The sequence below is a fragment of the Macrobrachium nipponense genome, chromosome 39 (assembly GCF_015104395.2).
Source record: "Macrobrachium nipponense isolate FS-2020 chromosome 39, ASM1510439v2, whole genome shotgun sequence".
Classification (NCBI taxonomy): Eukaryota; Metazoa; Arthropoda; class Malacostraca; order Decapoda; family Palaemonidae; genus Macrobrachium; species Macrobrachium nipponense.
Window position 1 is genome coordinate 10,826,288 of NC_061099.1, and position 22,474 is coordinate 10,848,761.

At 40.0% G+C, this 22,474-nt stretch overlaps 2 protein-coding genes across 3 annotated transcripts in view; both read right to left on the reverse strand.

The window, feature by feature from the left end:
* The window catches only part of LOC135210110 (vascular endothelial growth factor receptor 2-like), a 131,000-nt gene extending 111,866 nt beyond the window's left edge, over positions 1-19,134 (reverse strand). Inside the window, exons 1-6 of one of the 2 annotated variants that reach the window (XM_064242920.1) lie at positions 18,732-19,134; positions 12,671-12,847; positions 12,182-12,382; positions 7,039-7,209; positions 5,913-6,034; positions 5,476-5,635 (exon numbers count right to left, since the gene is read on the reverse strand). In XM_064242920.1, coding sequence (XP_064098990.1) covers positions 5,476-5,635; positions 5,913-5,984 — 232 coding nt within the window. In that variant the 5' untranslated portion in view covers positions 5,985-6,034; positions 7,039-7,209; positions 12,182-12,382; positions 12,671-12,847; positions 18,732-19,134. Of the gene's footprint in view, positions 1-5,475; positions 5,636-5,912; positions 6,035-7,038; positions 7,210-12,181; positions 12,383-12,670; positions 15,066-18,731 lie in introns of those variants that run through there. The other variant, XM_064242919.1, reaches the window with a different exon arrangement.
* On the reverse strand, positions 14,024-18,800 carry LOC135209953 (uncharacterized). Its single transcript, XM_064242682.1, has 3 exons — positions 18,732-18,800; positions 15,259-15,510; positions 14,024-14,482 (listed from the first exon to the last, which is right to left on the reverse strand). Exons 1-3 carry the CDS (start codon positions 18,798-18,800, stop codon positions 14,024-14,026), a joined length of 780 nt encoding a protein of 259 aa, XP_064098752.1.
* Positions 19,135-22,474: the final 3,340 nt, after the last annotated feature.

Genomic DNA, 22,474 nt, shown 5'->3' on the forward strand with positions numbered 1-22,474 from the left:
CATCACTTGTCAGTTGTCATAGAACTTACATTGGTTTGTTTAAGGTAGATGTCGTCTTTATAGATGTCTCTTGAGAGTCCAAAGTCGCTGATCTTCACAACATTGTCCTCAGCCAGAAGCAGGTTTCTTGCTGCTAAATCTCCATGTAAAACCTAACAGAGTGAATAAAGGGTCAACAGTGGATCATCAGAAGTTATTAGGTACATGAAGGCATAGTAAAAGAGTTATTAGTTATACAGAGCACAAATTATCTACATTATCATACTATGTGAGATGACTAGCATTACAAAAAACTTGTGAATTCAGTGGCATATTTAGGTGTGACTGATATAATGTTATAAAAATTACAATAAGGTCTGCTCCAGGTCCATTTTGTCTGCGAAGGAAATAAAGTTAGTGGAAGTGAGTTAAAACTCTCTAAGGCCCTTGGGATCCAAACCCACTTGCACCTCTGGACAGTAAAGATATGACCAAAGCAATAATCCTTAACTAAGACATCAGCTGGCTGTTTAATACTGAAGACTTCAGGTAATCTCTCATTATAATCTCCATCAGGTCACTTGCCTGTCGTTTATCCCAAATGCTGAAGGATGAAACTTTACCCATCGAGTTGTATGGGGCTGCTACCCGAGAAGTTGAAAAGACAGCTTAAAAAGGAAACAACCTTAAGAAGAGGAAATAAAATGGAAAAACGATAACACCTAAGCTTAACCCTACCTTTCTGTGGGTCAAATAGTCCATGCCCTCAGCCACTTGCCAAGCCCAACAAATAAGGTCGACAGTCGTGAAAGATGACGTCACTCCGGGAATTGTGTTCTTGCAATAGTTTCCCTGGGAGTCGAGCACTTTCAACGACTGCTCCTTCTTGCTTCGGTCTTCTGATCCTGCTATGTTTAAAAAAAGGATGATAAAGGTTTTCTTTTTTATATCTAGTTAAGAGACCAAATGAGCATGGTTGACTAAATCAATGTATTTGCTAAAAAAAATATTGGTATTATAGGAGTATAGCTAACAGCAGAAAAACCATTGCAATCTATCTGTCAGATGCATGCATGCAAGAGCATGTATATGAATCTGTACATATGAAAGCAGTTCCCAGTGAATAAGAATAATCTTCATTTCTATGCAACCCAATTGATTACCTTCTTCGGGTGCTGCTGTGCTCTCCACAGCTGGAACCGTTTGGTAGGAAGGATTTTGTACCATCTTCATTTTGCTGGGCAGGGAATTCACAAGTCGAAAGATCCTGGGAGAACTCGCCTGGCATTGTCTATCCCTCGTGTCCTCATTGGGGGGTTTTCTACCAAAATAATTGTGCAGAGGTAATAATCACTAATATTGTCTTAACCACTGATAACAGAGAAGTGATCAAAGATGTTCTCAGAATCTATTAATAAAAGATCTTGGTTATTTTTATAATCACTACGTTTAAAAACATCGAGCGTGAATATTATGAGATTAAAATTATTGAAAAAATTATAAGGAATTTTATTATTAAATATATTATTTAGAGATATGGGGAAACTTACTGAAGTTGTATTGTTTATTGAATTCATGTTGGAAGGAAGTTCTCCAAGCTGATGTTGCTTTGTTAATTTAACTAGAGAAGTCATATCCTTTGGGTTCATATTTTGATGTATAATTGCTTTTCCATTACTTAGATAAAAGAGTTTATTTACTTTCATATTTGAATTTATATGTTTACATCAGGTTGGCCTCTGAAATATTTTAATTCAAGGTCTTAAAACATAAAAAAAAATCCCTGTATTTTATAAAATGTAGCCCTAAACTAGTGTTATATTCAATGGTGCACGGCTAGATAAAGTCACTGAGTAACACTGGCCGGAGTTGTTACTGGAAAGTATTAAGGTAGTTCATGAAGAACTTTTTAGAATAACCATGGTTCTTATGACATTATCAACTGGAACTGGAAGAGATGTATTTTTCTACCAAGAACGCTCACGACCCTGACAGCTAGGACTGTTCATTCTGAAGTATGAGCAGCCTCTCACAGTATCGAAAAGGACAAAAGTGGATCACACCACTAAATAAATACGTCTGCTGTATGGATAAGGTCACTTTTGAATTTGAGGCAAGAAAAAATAGCACTGGCCACGAGAGTGTGTACAGCTTTTGAGGTAATTATAGCAGTTATCATCATAATCGCTTCAAACACTGTGTAATGTCATGGTCAGAATAATTAAAGTACAAGTTAAAAATAAAAAAGTCGCTCAACCATTGTTATTGCTTTCTGCAAGCTTAATCAGGATCTGCTTAAACCAAATTTTGCCGTTTCAAAATTTTTAAACCTGAAAAAGAATGATTAATCTTAACAACAGTTTCTCCAACATATGAAACAACTCTCCAAGCAGAGGTCATCAGATGCTTCCAAAGTTGTCAGTTTTCAAACAGATATTTGCAATAATTCCAGAAGGTACCTAACACCATATTGTTCTTTGGAGGCATGAAGAGGATGGAAATATCAGTGAAGTACCACAGGACAAGACATTGAAAAGTATTGCTTTATTCAACTTTGAACCGGGGTTTACAAATAAAGGAACTGGAACTGCTTTGGTGGAATTGGTCACTGACCATGGAAGTGAATCAAAATTCCCAAACATAAATTCCATTCCTGCTATGATTCATGGGCCTTTTCCAGTTGAATTTCCTTCCTCCTGCCTTCACAGCTCAGCAACCTCTCAGCATCTTTAGGAATTAGTGCTGCACCAGAATTCTTAGTATCCAAGCAAAATACATTACAATACTGTAGTCTTACCTTCAACCTGATATTGGCAATTTCAGCACATATTAAAATAATATATAATTTATTGTTCACTTCAGCTTTGTGGCTGTGGTGAAACTGGCCACACTTAAAGTGGCTGGTTCAGTTGACATAGATTCCTCTTTTCTGCTTTATAAGGAAATTAGTAACCAACTATAGTTAGCATACAGTGACCAGGCAGGAATTGTTTAAGTTCACCAACCTTACTTTTATTCTGTTATGAGCAACTTGCAGCTTTTCACAAGTAAATTTGTAAGTTTACAAAATGTCTAGATTCTGGCAATGAGGAAAAGTTGCTCAAATGAAGGAATGGTAGATTACTTACGAGGATGAGAAGAGAACTTTAGGGGATGCTGGGGATTCGAATAAAATCTCACATGGCTTCGTACTGGTATTCATGTTGGGTGAAGCAGTCTGGACAGACTGAGGGTCACTGGAAGATTTGACTGATTCTGGAGATTTGAGAATGGGCGAGAAAGGTGAAATGCTGTCTTTACCATCTCTTCCACTAAAGTTGACCAAATCAGTAATGGGGTCGATGACGTTCTCAAAATTAACCCGATGACAGTGAAGGAATGGGAGAAGGCTGCCATATCGGCAGAACTCAACAAGAATCCATAGCTCTCCTGATATCAGAATGGAAAGTGATGTAGTAGATTATTAGTAGACAAAATATATTGATCTAGCCTAATTTTATATGGTGATTTCTTATGCTTGTTCAAAGAAAACATTGTCTAGTATCTCCTTCGAGACAATAAAATTTTTTTTGCAAGTTTAACCCTCTAATTTATCACATTCTTTAGATGTATTTATTAATAACAGACCACTTATCCTCTTCATGAAAACTAAGTAGGACTTGCGGAATGCTGGACTTTCTACTGCAGCTCTTAATTAGAGGACAAATTCTCTAAAATTCTATTCAGTTACCAATACTCATTTCGCCATATAATTTTATAGATGCAGGTAAATTCCTCTTCATGTAAGTCTTACCTTTGCCCACATTAGCTGTGTAAGCACCCATAAGATTGACAATGTTAAGATGCTTTCCGATGTGAATCATAATTTTCAGTTCTTGGGTCAGTGCTGTGATCTGGGTAGTATCTGCTTGCATCTTGCACATTTTGAGTGCAACAGCTGTTTTTGGTATCCCAGGCTCCAGGTTCGATACTGTGGCTTTGACTACACGGCCAAAGGCACCGGCTCCAAGTTGCTGGCCTGTTGACATCACACACACACATAGATTCATTCAATTAATACCGGCACAATGAGAAATCTTTTGTTATCCAACAAAAAATATTAAAATTAATGTAAACCGGGTTAGACTGTTAATGCACGGATTTATAACAATATATGAATGTATTCACATATACTCTCATGTGGGGTAAAGGTTTCAGTAGCCATGCAAATTACAAGTGAACTTGCTATGAATTGTCCTAGAGAGAAAAATTGCTGGAATTCACTGACAGCAAGAAGGTAAAGATAATTCAGATGGATATATCTACCCTTCATTGAAGGAATAATTTCGTGAATATATAATTGGAATAGAATTAAAAATGGAAACTAGAAGAAAAATATGGACTGTGATGAAGATAACTCAGTACAGTCAGAGTCCTGATATTTGGGCCCTATATTATTTAGAAAACCTTAAGCGGCCACAGATCAGTTTGTTTCTTTGTACATTATATTGTGTTTTACCCTACTGTTGGCCTCATTCTACCACAGTTGCAATTGAAGTCAAGTACACTGGCTCACCCAACTGTATTCGGTCCCTAGAAACTTCCCATTTGTGGTCATAAGGAAGGAGCTCGGCTTGTCCGTCAGCTGTGCAGTTTGGGTTCAGTTCATTGGGCCGTCCTTTCTGGAAGAGGAAAGCCAGATTCTTCTCTGTCTCCCGTCTCTTTAGGAAATCTCGTCTCACTTTTCGCAACAACACGAGAACAACCACCAGGAGGCAGATGAAGAAGGGTGCAACGATACCTACGGTAACTTCAAGGGTTTTGCTGGATACTTCCCCTACAAAATAGCAAAGGAGAGTGATTATATATATTTCTGACACACATCGGGATCAAACCCCACCTTTCAAGTGAAAGGCCAAGGTACTGCCAATTGATCCAGATAAGTCAAAAGAAGCTGTACTTAGGTACTTTTGTAACAGGTTTTTTCTTGAGCAGGATACCACTTAACGTACCAGCGAATTTCACCCAACTTCCTGACCCACCAGTGAATCAACTGGTAGCATTTCATTTGAATAACCCCTTCAGTGTAAATATGATGGAACCGATCAACACATGAACATATGGTTCACATAAATTTCGGACCAACGTCATGATCGAACTCCTATCTTTCAAAGGAAAGGCCCGGCCGCCCCATTTGGGTAGAATTTGCTGGAGTGTTAGGCAGCAGCCTGCCCTGCCCAGGAAAGTCCTCGGGTACAGAAATACTTGGGTTCCAGCCTATTTTACGACGTTTGTGTATTAATTGGTAGCACCCTGGCCTTTCATTTGAGAGATAAGGTTTAATCCCAAAGTAAGTTAAAAAATTATTTCTTTGAAACACATGCCCTTGTGTTGACTAATTCTATGCTTATATGTAGAGAGAGAGAGAGAGAGAGAGAGAGAGAGAGAGAAGAGGGGGAGAGAGAGACGAGAGAGAGAGAGAGAGAGAGAGAGAGAGAGAGAGAGAGAGAGACTTACCTTGCACAAATAGAGTGAGAAATCCCCTTACAGATCTGCCCCACCTTTCAGTCTCGCATACATAATGTCCCGTGTGGATTGTGGGATCTAGGTGGGGGATCATTATCATCTGGTTGTTCTCCCTGAATTCACCGAAATTACTGGGAAGAGGCTGACCATCCTGTTGAGAATTTGAATCACTTAGGGAAACTTTTTATCTGGTTTGTTTCGTCTACTACAATGACAACAACAATAAAACTGTAGTCATCTACAAGAGGGAAAAAATAAGTTTTTCATAGTTAGAAAAGCTTAATATACTTGTAATACCCTTCTGTAACCAAGCATGCATGAAAAATAGACTGAATATTACAAATTCCAGTTACAGTCACACTAGCATATAGACAGTATGAGTGACTGAGAGCAGAGTTCAGGGTTGAAGAATTCATAACAAAACAAACTTTTGTCCAGATGATGTCTTTGGGAGGTGGATCGAAGTAGGAGCAATCGAAAGTGAAAGCATCTCCGGCCATCGTAACTTTCCTGTAGTTTTTTAGCAGAATGTTTCTTCTTTCCTTGATAACTACAAAGAGAACATATTATTATATGGAACAGGTGGGCAAACACGAGGTACTATCGTGCATAAAAGTCCTCTCCCTCAGCCATCCAGAGAGTGAACGCGAACCTGCCACTATGAAACACCAAAGCAGTTGAACAAGCAACTAATTGAAGACCCAACAGATTTCGCGCCGTAATTGCATATGGGAACAGGAAGGAGGAGTGGGAAGCAGGTATGTTTCTTGACTTCCTGAGTAATTTTTTTCTCAAATATTTATTTCACATATTTCCTAAACAACACATTTTACATTCAAACCCAGTATCGTCAACAACAGAAACTTTACGATCACTTTCTCAACAATATTAGAATATGGAGACTTTCCTCTCTGCTGAAGAAAAAATACCTGCTTCCCACTCCTTCCTGTTCCCATATGCAATTACAGTGCGACATCTCTTGGGTCTTCCATGAGTTACTTGTTCAACTGCTTCGGTGTTTCATAGTCGCTGATTCGCGTTCAATCTCTGGATGGCCGAGGGAGTGGACTTTATGCGCGATAGTACTTTTGTACTGTGTACAAAGTAAGTGATATCACTTGGAAATTGCTGCTTTTGTGGAACAGTGATAGTTGCTAAATCAAAAAGAACATCAAGTGATCCCTGTTTGTGTTCAATATAATAGTTAAACACAAAAGAAAATATTCTAAAATGATTTGATGTTCGGATGCCTGTATTAAAGAGGAAGGGGTGTGTTACATGCTATGTATCTGTACTACAGGGTGGGAGGACATGAAAAAGAGGATCTGATTTTTTTAGGGCTAGTTTAACCATTATCCCGTGTACAGCTAAATCAATTAGGATCATTGATATGATCGCACTACGGGTATTATGACCCTCGGTTAAATGGTTTTGATGAAAGTGAAGGAAAAATGAAAAGGGCAATTGCCACATTAGTATTACAGCAGCGTAATGATTGCAATTGATTGCACTGTGTACAAGGTAAACCAACAGTTATTTATGGATTATTCTCACCATCGAGATAAATGTTTCTCTGTTCCTTATTAAATTCGCTGTAATAGCTTAATTTGGTCTTAAATCCACGGCATTTGTATCTCCCCTGATGACTTCTGCTGGCGTTTGCAACGTCAAAAGTACCAATATGGTTATGATGAGATGAATTAAATGTAGAAAGTTCTTTTCCTTCTGTAAACAGAATAATCTGGCAACATTATCTTCGTCATAAATAAATATACAATCAATAATGAAAAATTATTTTAACAGTTTTAAAATTGGTTGCATGGGAAATAATTTAAGATTTGATAAGTATGATAGGCTATTTTCCTTTGGCGTTATGTAACATTTAGGCCAAGCCAATCTCTCTTCTTATCCTGGAATCACAAAAAAAAAAAAAAAAAATCTTTGTTCTTAAAAGACTGAGCCCATCACATTTTCTCTAACGGGCGATGAAATACTATAGAGAATCCCACTGTCGGAAATGTAGCAAACCCCAGAAACAAATGCGTAATATTTATCGTAAACTCTCCCTCAGGACTTCTTTAGCCCTCCTCGTTATTAATTTAGCAACTTGTAAAAGAAAAAAAACGAAGCAGAATTATAGAAAATCTAGAAGAAACACAGTAGGGAAGACGATAAAGAAGTGAAATATAGAATGGGAAGCAACCCACAACCTTACTTGAGAAAAATCGAGTCAAGATGAGGTCATCCTCATCATGGAAGCCAGGATAAATATGTTAGATATAAAGGCAAGCTCGAAAGGAAAGTACATAGATGAATTTTATGCTCTCTGTAAAAAGCACATTACGGGGCATTTTTTTCACCTTTAAAAGAATTGGACGAATTCAAAAGCCAGGAATTACCTCTTGGTATATCAAAGATACCCTGGCACATTTGTTATATCAGAAGTACATAGTCTGCGTGACAATTATCATTCTTTGCGTTATGTACTACTAATATAACGCCCTTAATTAAAAATAATATTCATATGTTTATGCGCAATCACTGCCTCTTTTAATAGTAAGTAAGTGTGTCATGGTAATGATGATATTTCACCATTTTGGCAATACTGCTGCATTCGGGGCTCATATTCACCGTGTTATGGTTTGGCCAGACAAGTGAGAATGGGTGCCCGCTCACAATTTTATGGGCATTTCAAACAAACTAGCACATATCGCGCCATGCCCATATGCCCTTGTGTGCATTTACACTTATTGTTGTATTTATTGCATATTATTTACTCTACTAAATATTGTGCATATATTTGGTATATTATGCGATATTAATACCTGCAAATAATTATGTTTATTTATTGTGTACTCATTTCTTATTTATTATAAAAAATCATATTTATTATGTATTATTTATTGTTTTTATTTCTTATTTGTTATGCTAAATATTGTGCATATATTTAGTATATTATATGATAAAAATACATTCAAACAATCAGAATGTATTTATTGTTTATTTATGCCTTATTCATTATACTAAATCATGTTTATTTATTATGTATTTATTTCTTATTTATGATGCTAAATATAGTGCACATTTCTTATTTATGATGCTAAATACAGTGCATAACTAAAACTGAGAGAAAGGATGGTGTGTTGTATGTCACAAAGACTATTATAGGCTGGCTTTTACGATGTAGCTAATAAATTAGGTTCTCAAACTATGTATCAGTGACTACCATATAGGACAACCCTTACTCAAAGACACACACACACACACACACACACACCAAATTAGGAAAAGTGTACACAGACAGACCGACCGCCAAAATTTCTGACTCATGCACAGTAAGGAATTCCCAATTTCAAAAACTCTCTGCTTGTATAACAACTGTTCTAAGTTTACTGGATGCCTTAATGGGCACTTCCATGTGATTTAGCATTGGCCACGTTTTGCGCAACGTATGATGATAGACTTTGTGGCCGTTTCAACTTGCGGTTTGCTATACTGCTTGGTCGCTGCCCTTTTGCAAGAGGGGCTCCGCCTCTTGGATTCCCTGGCCCTCTTCTTGATATGGAGGTTGGCTGGAACAGAATTTTACCTCTGCCAGCTCCGGTGTTACAGGTGCCACTCCCCAAGTTATATGGTAGACTCTTCAGCTGGTTTTCACTTCTCACTTGGTTTAATTGTCTGACAGCTGTTCTGGTGTCTGTCGCTGTTTCACCGTTGCTATACTTCTCTGATACATTTTGGAATGCAGCAACTATCTCGCTGTCGTCTGTCTGCACACTGCTGCGGATCTTCATGAGGATTATTGTCATCTTTAGTGAACAGCTTTTCCTGTGCTAGGTCAGAGCCCTGTGCGCTGCCCTGTTGTTCCCAAGCATTTGGAAAAGTGGAGTCACTTCGGAGGATTAGGAATATTGCAGAAGACTTGGTTGTTCAGTTGGTTTCACTCCTCCAGGCTGTTGAAGAATATGCTATCCAGCTGGATGAAAGTACCGATATAGGTAATTGTGCAAAACTCCTGGTTTATGTGAGCTATCCATGGGAAGATGGCCTCTTGGAGGATAATATTGTGCTGCTTGACCTTACCTACACACACAAGAGGGCCAGAGATCTAAAGAGTTTTGAATGACTGTGTAACTGGAAAATATAAATTGAACTGGGCAAACTGCAAGGGCGTCACCACAGATGGAGCAGCAAATATGAAAGGAAAAAATAGTGGTGTTGTGAGCAAGATATCAGAGGCTGCAGGTAATTATGTAACTTAGAATCATCGTGAAGCTTTGGCTGCAAAAGGAATCCCTGTCAGCTTGAAAAATGTTGTAAATGAAGCTGAAAAACTTGTCAATCTTATCAAAGGAAGTTCATTGAATAGCCGTTTGTTCGAACAACTTTGCTGTGAAATAGGAGCTGATGAGTCACACTTCTTGTACCATACTAAAGTTAGGTGGATATCCCGAGGAAGAGTTCTAACCAGGACATATGAATTAAGGATGGAGATACTTATATTCATAATTGAAAAGAAGTCTCCAATGGCAGAGCTATTTATCGAGGATGAATGGCTTGCACGGCTATCATATTTAGCAGACATTTTCTCTAAGCTCAACGAACTTAATCTAAAACTACAAGGAACAGAGATTGATATATTCAAACACACCAAGGAAATTACTAAAGATTTGGCAAGAAAGGGTTAAAACAGACCAACCTATTTGCTACGTGTTCCCTACACTTTTACACTATATTCAGGAAAACCATTTAAAATAAGAATGCATGCAAAAAAAAAAGAAAGTTTTAGACCTACACCTGTCAGCCAGCTTTGAGCAGTATTTTCCAGAAGAAGAAACTATATATTCATTTAAAAGAAATGTTTTTGGGAACCCAGATTCAGTTGTGGGATTAAACTTAGCACCTGGTAAGGAATAAGAGTTAGTCTAGCTAACTAGTTATAAGTCATTAAGAATGAGGCACAAGACATCAACATTGTCTTATTTTTGGCCAAGCCTTTCCAAGGACTATCCCAACTTGGGTGAAGAAAGTTTCATTCTCTTGCTAAGTTAAGTATATCTTAGTTTTACCAGACAACTGAGCTGATTAACAACTCTCCTAGGGCTGGCCTGAAGAATTAGATATTTCTACATGGCTAGGAACCAATTGGTCACCTAGCAACGGGACCTACAGCTTATTGTGGGATCCGAACCACACTATATCGAGAAAAGAATTTCTATCATCAGAAATAAATTCCTCTGGTTCCACGTTGGCTGAGCCGGGATTCGAACTTCGGACCATCGGATTAGCAGCCGAGCGCAAAAACCACTCGTCCAGCGAGGAACTCATTCTCTGTCTTAATTAAGTTAAAAGTCAAAGGAGAGAAATCGCCTTGATGCCACCATTGATATGCGTGTCGCCCGATCTTCCTGCAAGCCAAACTGGTCCAGGAAAACAACAAACAAGCAAGCAAGCCCACCCGGGTCACTAAATAGGTAATCCTCATTGCAAATGATTGGAAATTATTCTGTTTGTATACACACAAGCACAATATATATGTACATATATATATATGTATAGATATATATATATATATATATATATAGTTTTTTATACATATACATTATGTATTATATTATATTATAATGTATATATATATATATATATATATAATCTATACTATATATATATAATATAATATATACATATAGTGTATATATATATATATATGTATATATATATATATATATATATATATATATATATGATTATATATATATATATATAACAATATCTATATATATATATACCATATATATATATGTATATATAGATACAATATATATAATATAGTAGAGAAGAGATAATATATATATATAGATACGGATATATTATATAGACATATACAGATAGGATAAATAGAGATCTGTTAGAGATAGAGAAGGGATATATATTAAAAAAGAGTAAGATAGATAGATAGATAGATATAGAGAGGATCCAAGAGATGAGAGATAGATAATATAGATATATGGATAGATTATATAGAATCTTATAGATAGTAGGATGGAAGAGATATCATAGTATATCTATATATACATAGATATATATGTAATATATAATTATGTAATATAGGAGAGGTGTTAATATATAGATATATATATATAGATATAGATACATGATAATAGAGAGATATATATATAGATAGATATACATATATATATATTATTATATATATACTATATATCTATTATATATATAATATCTATACATAATATATATATGTTATAGATTATAATATATAATATATGAATGTATATATTATACATATATATTAATATATTATATATATATATTGTGCTTATGTGTATACAAACAGAATAATTTCCAATCGTTTCCAATGAGGCTTACCTATTTAGTGACCCGGGTGGGCTTGCTTACTTGTTTGTTGTTATCCTGGACCAGTTTGGCTTGCAGGAAGATCGGGCGACACGCATATCAATGGTGGCATATAGATATATATATATATTATATATATATATGATATATATATATATATATATATTTACTTGAAGCCCGGCCTTAAGGGCCCAAATATGTTAAGGAAAATATTTGAGGGAAAATGCAGAATAAATTACTTGAAACTTACCTTAAAAGGATTTATTATGGTAATTTACTCTAGAGGAGGTCGCCAGAAAACTCAGCTAATTACTTTACTTACATTTATTTACAAGAGGCCGTTTAATGGCCTGGAGAAAGAGTAAATGCAGATTGTCCGCACAGGGAACAATATTATCTCTGACAAGGGGATAGCTGGCTAAAATGAGATTCACGTAAAAGCTGGTTTTCAAAATTATTCATATCATCTTGCGGTTATGCAGCACTTGCGGGCGCGAAGACTTGGACACGTGACTCGGCAAATCTGGAAGAAATCCCAGGTTAGACACAAAATAATTAAAGATTTCTTGCACAAGTTATAGTTACTCACTTTGTCTAACACACTGGGGAGGAATTCTTAGTGTTAAATGAAATATTCAGTGACTTCATTTGTCTGGGACGATCGAAAAAAGGGAGGCATGCGGCCACGAGGCAGTGAAAAGGAACAAAGGAATAGTCATTTGAGAATTAGGAGTTTGACTTTTGAAAATGGGGAGTAGTTATGACACTAGGAGGGAAAGAACTGGCAATATGACTGATTCACAAGACGTACCTGGATGCCATAGTAAGTGGACCTTTGTAGAAAGCGGCGTTGGCTTTGTCTCAGGTCTGGGCGCGCCAGTAGCGCCGTGGGAAGCCTAATGGTCACGACTGGAGGCAACTGAGAGCGACTGCATGGGTTAAGCATGGGTGTTGGGGGTCAGCTTATCCCCCCTTTCCGGCAGCATTCCTGGAAACAGAGCATATCGCCAACAAGAAGTTCACAGGATAAAAGATCTTAGGAGTAGGCCTACGAAGTACCTAGCTACCTACACCCTCCCTTTTGGGATACGTCCCTAAGGCTGACAAGAGTCTTTATTTCCCCCTTCCCGCAACCACGGCTGGCCTGCTTTGGGTTCCTGCCTAAAATCAGCTGATATTAGGGTAAATGGCTGCTTTTCTAGCAATCAAAATATTTAACTAAATACTGGGTAGACGATGAGATCAATAAATGTAACAGCTCCCCCTGTTAAGAAGGCATTCACTCCCTTTCGGGCGTGAAGGCCTTGGCTAAATAACTTGATCGTCTCGACTACCCAGTTCTCCTATTCTAACTGAGGTTTTTAGAGCAGCGATATGGCTAACTACAGTGGCCTACCTAACTTATAGGTGGAGATGCTAAGTTTACGAACTCTGAATTAATGTAATCTAGCCTAAGTGAGAACTACGGGTCGTCTGTGACGACAGTCTAGTCTACCCCTATGAAAGGTTACTTTGAAAACTCTCCTTGCTACTACCCTAATGCCCTGGTACTAAATTATTAGCCTAACCTACTCATTACAGTTAAGTAGAGACGCAATCATTCCAGAGTGCGGTACGCACAGCAGTGGTTTATCGAACCTGAATTGTTAAAGTATGTAAGGTGAGGTAATGATGCATGAGGATGATGAGCAGTTAGTAGTGTACCAGGATGGAAATGTAATGGGGTAATTATATTTAAGTGAGGGTTAGTGATACATGTTCTAGTGGGTTAAATTGTTAGTCTACTGACAGAGATCAGGCTGGCTACCTTCTCTGGGTAGGTGCCAGGATCACTCTGCAAATGAATGTGACACTGTACCTCAGGCACAGGTGTCAAGGAGAGCATGTGGCTCTTTGGTTAGTTTGTTAATTTGCTACGTCCCTTCTTCTTCTTCTTCTTCTTCTTATTCCTCCAGGGCCTGGCTACACCAGTCCCAGGAGTTGACGGAGGCACCGACTCTGGGGTAAGGCCAGAAACGCTGTCAGGAGCAGAGGCAGTGGTAGCCTGAGGGATTTCGGAAGAACACCCTACTTCGGTATCTGCAGCAACCGTCATAGAGGTGGAACCTACTGCAGGGGAGGCCCTCACTTCGGCTGCTGTGACAGCCGTCGTAAGGGTAAGACTTCAGGCTGACTCCTGGTCGGGCAGTTCCTGGTCGTCCAGAGGAGGTGTAAAGGTAAGGTCTGCCTGAGGTTCATCCTCAGTCGACAGAGGTGATGTTGAAGAAGACTCATGGACTTGGGATTGGCCATGGGCTGTGGTAAGCTCCATGCCTGTGGGATGATCTCCTGTAGGAGTATCCTTGGTAAGGTTAGGTGCTGGCACTAGCTTGGGGCCAGGCACAGAGGTCAAGGTTTGTGGTGGCTCAACGTCCAGGCTGGACAGAGCTTGGCACTGCTCAGTGCTGCCAAGTGGCACTGGCAGAGAGTTGAGGTCAGCTGGACCTGTGATGGGTACCGGAGGTGCAATACCTCTCAGCGGACCCTTGGTAATGGGAGACAAAGGTTCCTGTCTCTTCTGGAAGGCTAAGCCTTGTGGAACATGGTAGCTTGCTAGGGCACCTAGGTCAATTAGTGGAGTGCCCTATTATGTTACAGGTTTTTCAACGGAACTGTGAATGATCAATCTCCCTCCTTGGTAGTGGGGAAGACTGTTGGTGGCTGTACTTCCGGGAGGAAGTAGGTCTTGGATGGCTCCTTGCTTTGGAGTGATTTGTTGTGGGGTTAGGACCCCTAGGCTTTTTGAAATGTGAGGGAGACTTCATGTCTTGCCCTAGGAGGAGGTCATAACCTCCTGGAATGTAGCTTGCAACTGCAAGAGTGCATAATTCGGAGAAGTGAGGTCTGGTGACTCTCAATTGTACGGTCGGAAGGATCAGCTTGATATGGTTGATGCCTTCAATGGTGATGAGTTGACGTCTGTCAATGTTAGCCCCTCGGGGGATTCGATTTTCTTGTATCAGGGAGATTTGAGCGCCAGAGTCGTCGTAGGCTCTGACGTGGCTTGGCGGATAATGACTTTGGAGGGGTGCGACGGTTATAGGGCCCTGAGCTGGGGGTCCTAGTGAGGAAGAATTGGTGATGGCCATTGCGATGGCGGAAATATTAAAATTCGCAAACCCTCCGTAGTTTGCAGACATGTGACCCTTGCAGCCACAGTCTCGGCAGAACTTGTTCCAGAACTTGTTCCGTGGCGCTGGGTGATAAGGCTGAGATGGCACCACAGGTTGCAAATCTGTGGGGTCACCAAGGCTTCCAGTGTAAAAAGTCCTCTGTGGCAGTGATTTGATGTGGGGAGGTTAAGGAATTCTCCTTTGAATTTCCCTCGGAAACAAGTCTGGGGTTAACTAGTGGGCTTACCTCTTCCGAAAGGGAGGAGGTAGGCGGTGAAATGGTAAAAGGCGGGTAGGATGCAGCAGGAACTTCTAGCTCTGTCACGGGATCAGGACGAGGTTCACTAATAGAAAAGATGTCAGGGACATTGGAGCCACTAGCCCTGGAATCTAAAACTGATAATTGATTATTTGGCACGCTGCAGGGGTCCGGTGCATCTGGTAGTGGGAGCTGCCTCCAGGGGAGATACGGCTTCAGGAGATCTCGGCCCAATATCACCTGATAAACGTCATGAAATTTATCAACTACGGCCAGGCGGCACAATGTGGTTTCCCTGGTCTCCTGGTCCCATAAGGGCATTTACACCTTCAGAAGGACTGAAGGAATAGAGTAGAGGTGGCCATCTATCCATTCGAACTGAATGGCTTCATCCCTCTGGATTTTGGCACCCCTAGGCAGTGCCTTTCTTGAAATGAGGGAGACCTGGGCTTCAGCATCGGCCATGACGTGTACCCACCGATAGGCCATAGGAGACTGTTCCTCATGGTAGCCTTGGAGAAGTTCACCCTGGAAGCTCTCATCCCAAGGTAGGGATCGACTTGGGCACTGGTCGGAATCCACAGCATGCCCACGCACACAACAAGTGGTGCAGAACCTCCGCAACCACCTCTTACCGGGAGTCCAGCTCATGGTCTGGGGCTTGGAAGCAGGGGAAGACATTTCCCTTAGGCTGCAGTAGAGGCTCAGATAAATTTGAAAATGATGGCCAGGAATTGTACTGGATAGAAGGGGAGTGCCTACTTGGTAACGTGTCACTCGCTTGGAAATGGGATCTGCAATGTGGTAATGAAAAGTCTTAAAAGACTGGGTGCTCTGTGGCACTTGGGAAGTGTTCCGTAAGTTGGTGGCACTTCTGGAATGGCACCTTCTACTGAGGTGAGAAAATCAAATGGAGTGTGCGGTGTACGTCACACTTAAGGAGCGTTCCTAACTTGGGATACGCTGGAATGGGCAACCTGTAGGTCCAATACAGGTGCACGGCACTTATGGAGGAGTTCCTTGGTTGGGTGATCCGTAATAGCGGATATACTAATGAAATGGGCGTTCTATAGGACGGACATGCAGGTAGATAGCTACCTGTACGTCTGTACAGGTGCAGCGGCACTTTGAGGAGGCGTTCCTTTTTGACAGCACTTAGGGCTGGTATTGCGGCACTTCGGGAGGCGTTCCCTTGTTGAGTGTTCCGAAAGAGCACTGATCCTTGGACATGGAAACACTAATGAATTGGGCGTTCCGTAAGGACGGACACGCAGGTAAATAGCGACCTGTACGGCCTGTACAGGTGCATTGGCACTTGCAGCATACTCAAATATACTGAAGAGAAATGGCACTCTGTTCGTGGCAGAGTGTAATTGTGGAGGAGAGAAAGTAAAAGTGGGAGTACTTCAGCAGCCAGTCGATGGACAGTGTCAAGAATTAGTGGCACTGTAAAATGTTAAGGCCTGAAGTGCACTGGTGGTGGCCAGTCCTAGACTGGTAACGACTTCCTTGATGGAAGTAATGAGGTTGCGGTGCACACTGTGCAATCTGTGCTTGTAGTATACACAAGTCTTCTGGGATAAAGAAATGGAAAAGACCACTCGGGCATGACAGGTAATGGTAAATTGGAAATGCTCAGTCCTTGGCTGAAGTACTCGGTAAATGAAATAAATGGACACAGGCGTGTGTAAATGAAAGACACAAGAGACTAACATAATGTTAATGTAAGTAATAGACGTAGTACTCTTGGCTTAATGAATAATAGGTTCTCTCTCTCTCTCTGTCTCTCTCTCTCTGAGAGGGTGAAAATGATACGAACTTCCTTGTATTTATTTGAACTACTAATTATGTTAGTTGAATATGATGCAACTTGCATTAAATGATCTCCTTACGTTAAAGTTTAATGAAAGAATTGCTTTGGATAAGGTTTATGAAAACGATAACGCACTAGCGATGAACAATGTTTACGTTACTTTGAAATGGATTGCGTTTTACGTGAACAATTCTTTTAATGGGATTTACTTTTAAGATTTACGTTAACTTTACATAAGTGACACGTGAAAATGACGGTAAGGTTTTGAAACGATGTTAGCAAACATTTGTAAAAGAGGTTACGTTAAGCTCGAAGTGAAATGAAACTTTTGCTCAGCGAGCGGGTGAGCGATACGAGGTGAAACGGGCAGTGAGCGCTAGCAGAGCGGGCTGCTACCCGCAATGGCGAATCAGCTGATAGCTGTACGGTAGAGCGATTTACAAAACGAAATTCTCATTTCTTATTCAAGATGAATTAATGTTAATTTCTCTTGCAGAACGATAGATACTAGTATCGAGATTGATATTATTTACGTTAAAACTTCAAGACTTATGTTACTTTGCTTAAATCATTGAGATAATGCTTGAGGTGATGAATGCATTGCTTTGTGAGACCGAGGTTGGCTGGCAGGACTAAGAGAGCGCATGCGCCAAGCTGATAGCTGGCAGGCTAAGCGGTTACCAACACTTTGAATGAAAACTAAGTTAAAACGAATTCCCCTAACATATCACAGACAAAAGAATTGTACACTTCTTTTGCCGTAACTATTAGTAGAACACTCCTAACTAGCTAGGCTTGCTAAAACATGCAATAAACCCTGGCAAAGCACTTCCTAGATTGAACTAGTATTTTCTGGCATATATCTTACACACACGTGCCTAGCTGATACATGTTAACAGAGGATTCGCGGGGCAAATTGTTTGCTTGCCGCTAAAATTAAGCCCTGGTGCTTTCGCAGTTACAATAATATTTCTACTTAACACTCTTTTAAACCACTTCTAAAATAATTCCTTAACGTACCTTAAGCTAACATTGGTTATAAATAATCATATTATATGAATGATTTGCCTTACAGTGAGTCGTGTGTGTGTCTCCTGCTGCAAGTGTGCTTTGATTTACGCTTTGTAAAATCATTTACAGTTTTATGTTTTACAAGGGATAACGCGTTTTACAAGCTTTTTAAGCAAACCCGGATTCGATGCCAGCAAGCAGTCGCCATTTTTACGTTTGAAGCCTGGCCTTAAGGGCCCAAATACGTAAAGGAAAATATTTGAGGGAAAATGCAGAATAAATTACTTGAAACTTACCTTAAAAGGATTTATTGTGTTAATTTACTCTAGAGGAGGTCGCCAGAAAACCCAGCTAATTAATTTACATACATTTATTTACAAGAGGCCGTTTCTTGCACAAGTTATAGTTACTCACTTTGTCTAACACACTGAGGAGGAATTCTTAGTGTTAAATGAAATATTCAGTGACTTCATTTGTCTGGGACGATCACAAAAGGGAGGCATGCGGCCACGAGGCAGTGAAAAGGAACAAAGGAATAGTCATTTGAGAATTAGGAGTTTGACTTTTGAAAATGGGGAGTAGTTATGGACACTAGGAGGAAAAAGAACTTGCAATATGACTGATTCACAAGACGTACCTGGATGCCATAGTAAGTGGACCTTTGTAGAATGCGGCGTCGGCCTTGTCTCAGGTCTGGGTGCGCCATTAGCGCCGTGGGAAGCCTAATGGAAGGCTGCTGGCTGGGGACATCCGTCCGAGGTCACGACTGGAGGCAACTGAGAGCGACTGCATGGGTTAAGCATGGGTGTTGGGGGCCAGCTTATCCTCCTTTCCGGCGGCATTCCTGGAAACAGAGCATATCGCCAGCAAGAAGTTCACAGGATAAAAGATCTTAGGAGTAGGCCTACAAAGTACCTAGCTACCTACACCCTCCCTTTTGGGATATGTCCCTAAAGGCTGACAAGAGTCTTTATTTCCCCCTTCCCGCAACTACGGGTGGCCTGATTTGGGTTCCCGCCTAAAACCAGCTGATATTAGGGTAAATGGCTGCTTTTCTAGCAATCAAAACATTTAACTAAATGCTGGGTAGACGAGATCAATAAATGTAACAGTATATATACTATATATATATATTATATATATATATATATATATATATATATATATATATATATATATATATATATACATACAACCACACACACATTAAGCGACAAATGTCCTTTAAAATCTAATTCGCTCTACCTCGGAATTAATATATTTTCATATATGTTAATCGAAGAGGAATTTTTAGTCGATGATAAAATCGTCGGCTCCTAGGCGCGAACCATAGAACCAAGAATTTAGGATGTACAGTAAGCGCCCGCCCGTTCTCACTCGTCTGGCCGAACCATATATAATACTTTTGGGGAATATGCATCCGGGACAATCATTCACTCAGTTAGCCAGAGATCGCCCCGACCCCCGACGGCTACTTAGGGTTTTGTATCATTCCGAAAGATGACGGTGCAAGAACCCACTTCATATTGGTGTTTGCTTTCGCCTACAATCAGTGTTAAGCCAGAACTCCATATATATACAATGACCATTTGTGATGGTAATTGCTTCATAGCAAAAAAGGATAAAGGAAAGGAAAACGCATTTTCGAGAAGTTCGGCAGCAAGGAGGCTTTTGTGCCCGTGTTGGAGGCGCCTGTTTTCGCGGTTGTTCTGGAATCTTCGGGCATGTTGTGGAGCGCAACACGTGCCTAAATGTCGGGAGAAATGCAGCGAAATATGATGCAATACCTCGTCTAGATTCATCTAAGAAGTTCCGGAAATCTGAGTGCCGTATAAATATGATGGTCGTAGCAGGAGAAAGCAGAGATTGTAAAAGAGAGACTCCAGTTAGTCACAGAGAGATATCCTCAGTAAGAGCCACAGATCAGATTATCAGTGAGAGATCAGCGGCAGCAGAGATCATCCGTGAGAGATAAGAGAGAAAGGGACCGACGAAGGATCAGAGAAAAAGTTGCTCGAGAGTTGGTTGGATACTGGTCTAGTCGTCTTCAGGAGTGCACGACCATGTTATCTTGACGTCGAGCAGACTTCAGAGAAGAAAAGGTCCTGCTAGAGGTTTTGGGGAGTTCCTGCCTTACAAGTAGACTAGTTTCTGCAATACGGAGTCAAGAGGACGTCTGCAATCACCGTTTTCCTTTTGAGAAGCCATCGCTTCGAATTGCCAAATTGACTAGCAAGTATTTGAATTGCCTCACTGTTCCCCAGTTCATGCAGTGTAAGATTCTATCTTTTTATGTAAATAGGAGATACCATTCTGCATTTACCTATGTTAGTAAGCTTGTAAATAAACATTTGTTGTGTTAGTGTTTCTTTCTATATTCGTATCCCCAGTTTCAACTGTTGGTGTTGAAATATTTTTTTTTATTTATTTAATATCAAACCTGAAGCGGACCTCTCTCAGAGGCCGTAACATTGTGGCGACCTTGCTTAGGCTATCAAAACTTTAACAGATTGAAACAGGGAAAATATTGAAAGAACCAGAATGAGTGAGATGGTGAAAGAGTTTATTGAGTCAGGCAAGCTCCTAGGTCTAGAGGGGAATGATCTCCGTGAGTATGTTGAGAAGAAAGAAAGAAAAAGAAAAGTATGAGAGAGAGGAAAGAGCAGCTTACAGGGAAGTGCAGCAAGCGAGAGAAGCAATGAAAATGCAGCAAGAGAGAGAAATGTTGGTAATGCAGCAGGAGGAGAGAGAGAAAGAGCGTATGCATGAGCAGGAAGAGAGAGAGAAAGAGCGTATGCATGAGCAGGAAGAGAGAGAGAAAGAGCATATGCATGAGCAGGAAGAGAGAGAGAAAGAGCATATGCATGAGTTGGAAATTGCTTGGTTAAGGGAAAGTACTCGTTACAGTCGGTCAGGCGAGAACGAAAACAGAGCTGATACATTATAACTGATTCACTTAAGGTAGATTCTTGGATGAGCCCTATTCTCACGAGACGTTAGTTTGGCGGCCGCTGATTGGCTGGGTGGGAAACTGCCTACCTCCTGGTTAACCTAGGCCAATCAGCGGCCGCCAAACAAACGTCTCGTGAAAATAGGGCTCATCCAAGAATCTACCGTAAGTGAACCAGCTATAGGTATGAGTGCAGTGCTAAACTTAGTACCAAAGTTTGATGAGGAAGATGTTACAACATATTTCATGTGTTTTGAGAAGTTAATGGAACGAGTAGGTTCTCCTAAAGAAATGTGGACTTTATATTTGCAATCAGTTTTGAGTGGTAGGGCACTTACTGTGTATATTTGCATGTCGAAGGAGGAATGTGATAATTACGATATCGTGAAAGAAACTGTTCTTAGCTCGTATAGGCTAGTAGGAGGCATACCGTAAAAAATTTAGAAATTTGAGAAAGGATGAAAATACTATGTATGTAGAATACGGTAAGAAGTTAGAAAGGCTGTTTTTTTATTGGTTCACTTCTGCTAAGGTTGAGGATTTTGATAGTTTGAAGAACTTAGTGTTGTTAGAAAACTTCAAAGATAACGTATCTCCTGAGATTAAACTTTATATAGAGGATAGGCGAAAAGTATCTTTTGCAGGAGCAACTAGGCTAGCTGACGAATATAGTCTAACTCATAATTTGAGTGTTAGTAAGAAACGAAATGATCCTTCATCTGGTAGAGTACAAAGCAGTAAAGGTTTCAGTCCTAGCAATAGCAATGCGAGTAAAAGTGACTATTCCTGTTATACATGCGGAAAACATGGTATACGTCTAAGGTTTGTAAAGAGTAAGGATGGCAATCTAGTGGCTTAGAATTAACTTGTTTCCTATGTAATGGGAAAGGGCATTTAGTGAGAAATTGTGCAGTAGAAAGGAAGGACGGTAAGAAACCAGTGTCTCTAGTTAACCTTTCATCAAGTAGGAATGATGTGATGAGAGAAACTAGGAAAATTTTTGGTGAATTTCTGTCAGAAGGCGTAGTTTCCTCTCTTGGAGGAGTAGATTCGAGAGAAGTGGTCTTGCTTCGAGACACAGGAGCTGCTGTCTCACTGATTAGGACAGAAAGTGTACCGAACAGGGCAGAAATCAATATGGAAGAGAAAGTCATGTTAGGTGGATTTCCTAACACTTGTGTTCTTTGTCCTATGTTGAAGTTGAATTTAGAAAGTCAGGTAGTGTCAGGAGAAGTGAAACTTGCAGTTGTGGACAGTTTTCCCGTCGAAGGCGTTGACATTATTGTCGGCAATGACTTAGCTTTATCCAAGAATGTGAATCCTGTTGTGAGGAATATTCCAGTGCCTGCATTGGTAGTAACTAGGTTGGGTTTAGATACAGAAATAGACTACTATCATAATTTGTTCGTGGATTCGAACGAGAGTGAGTT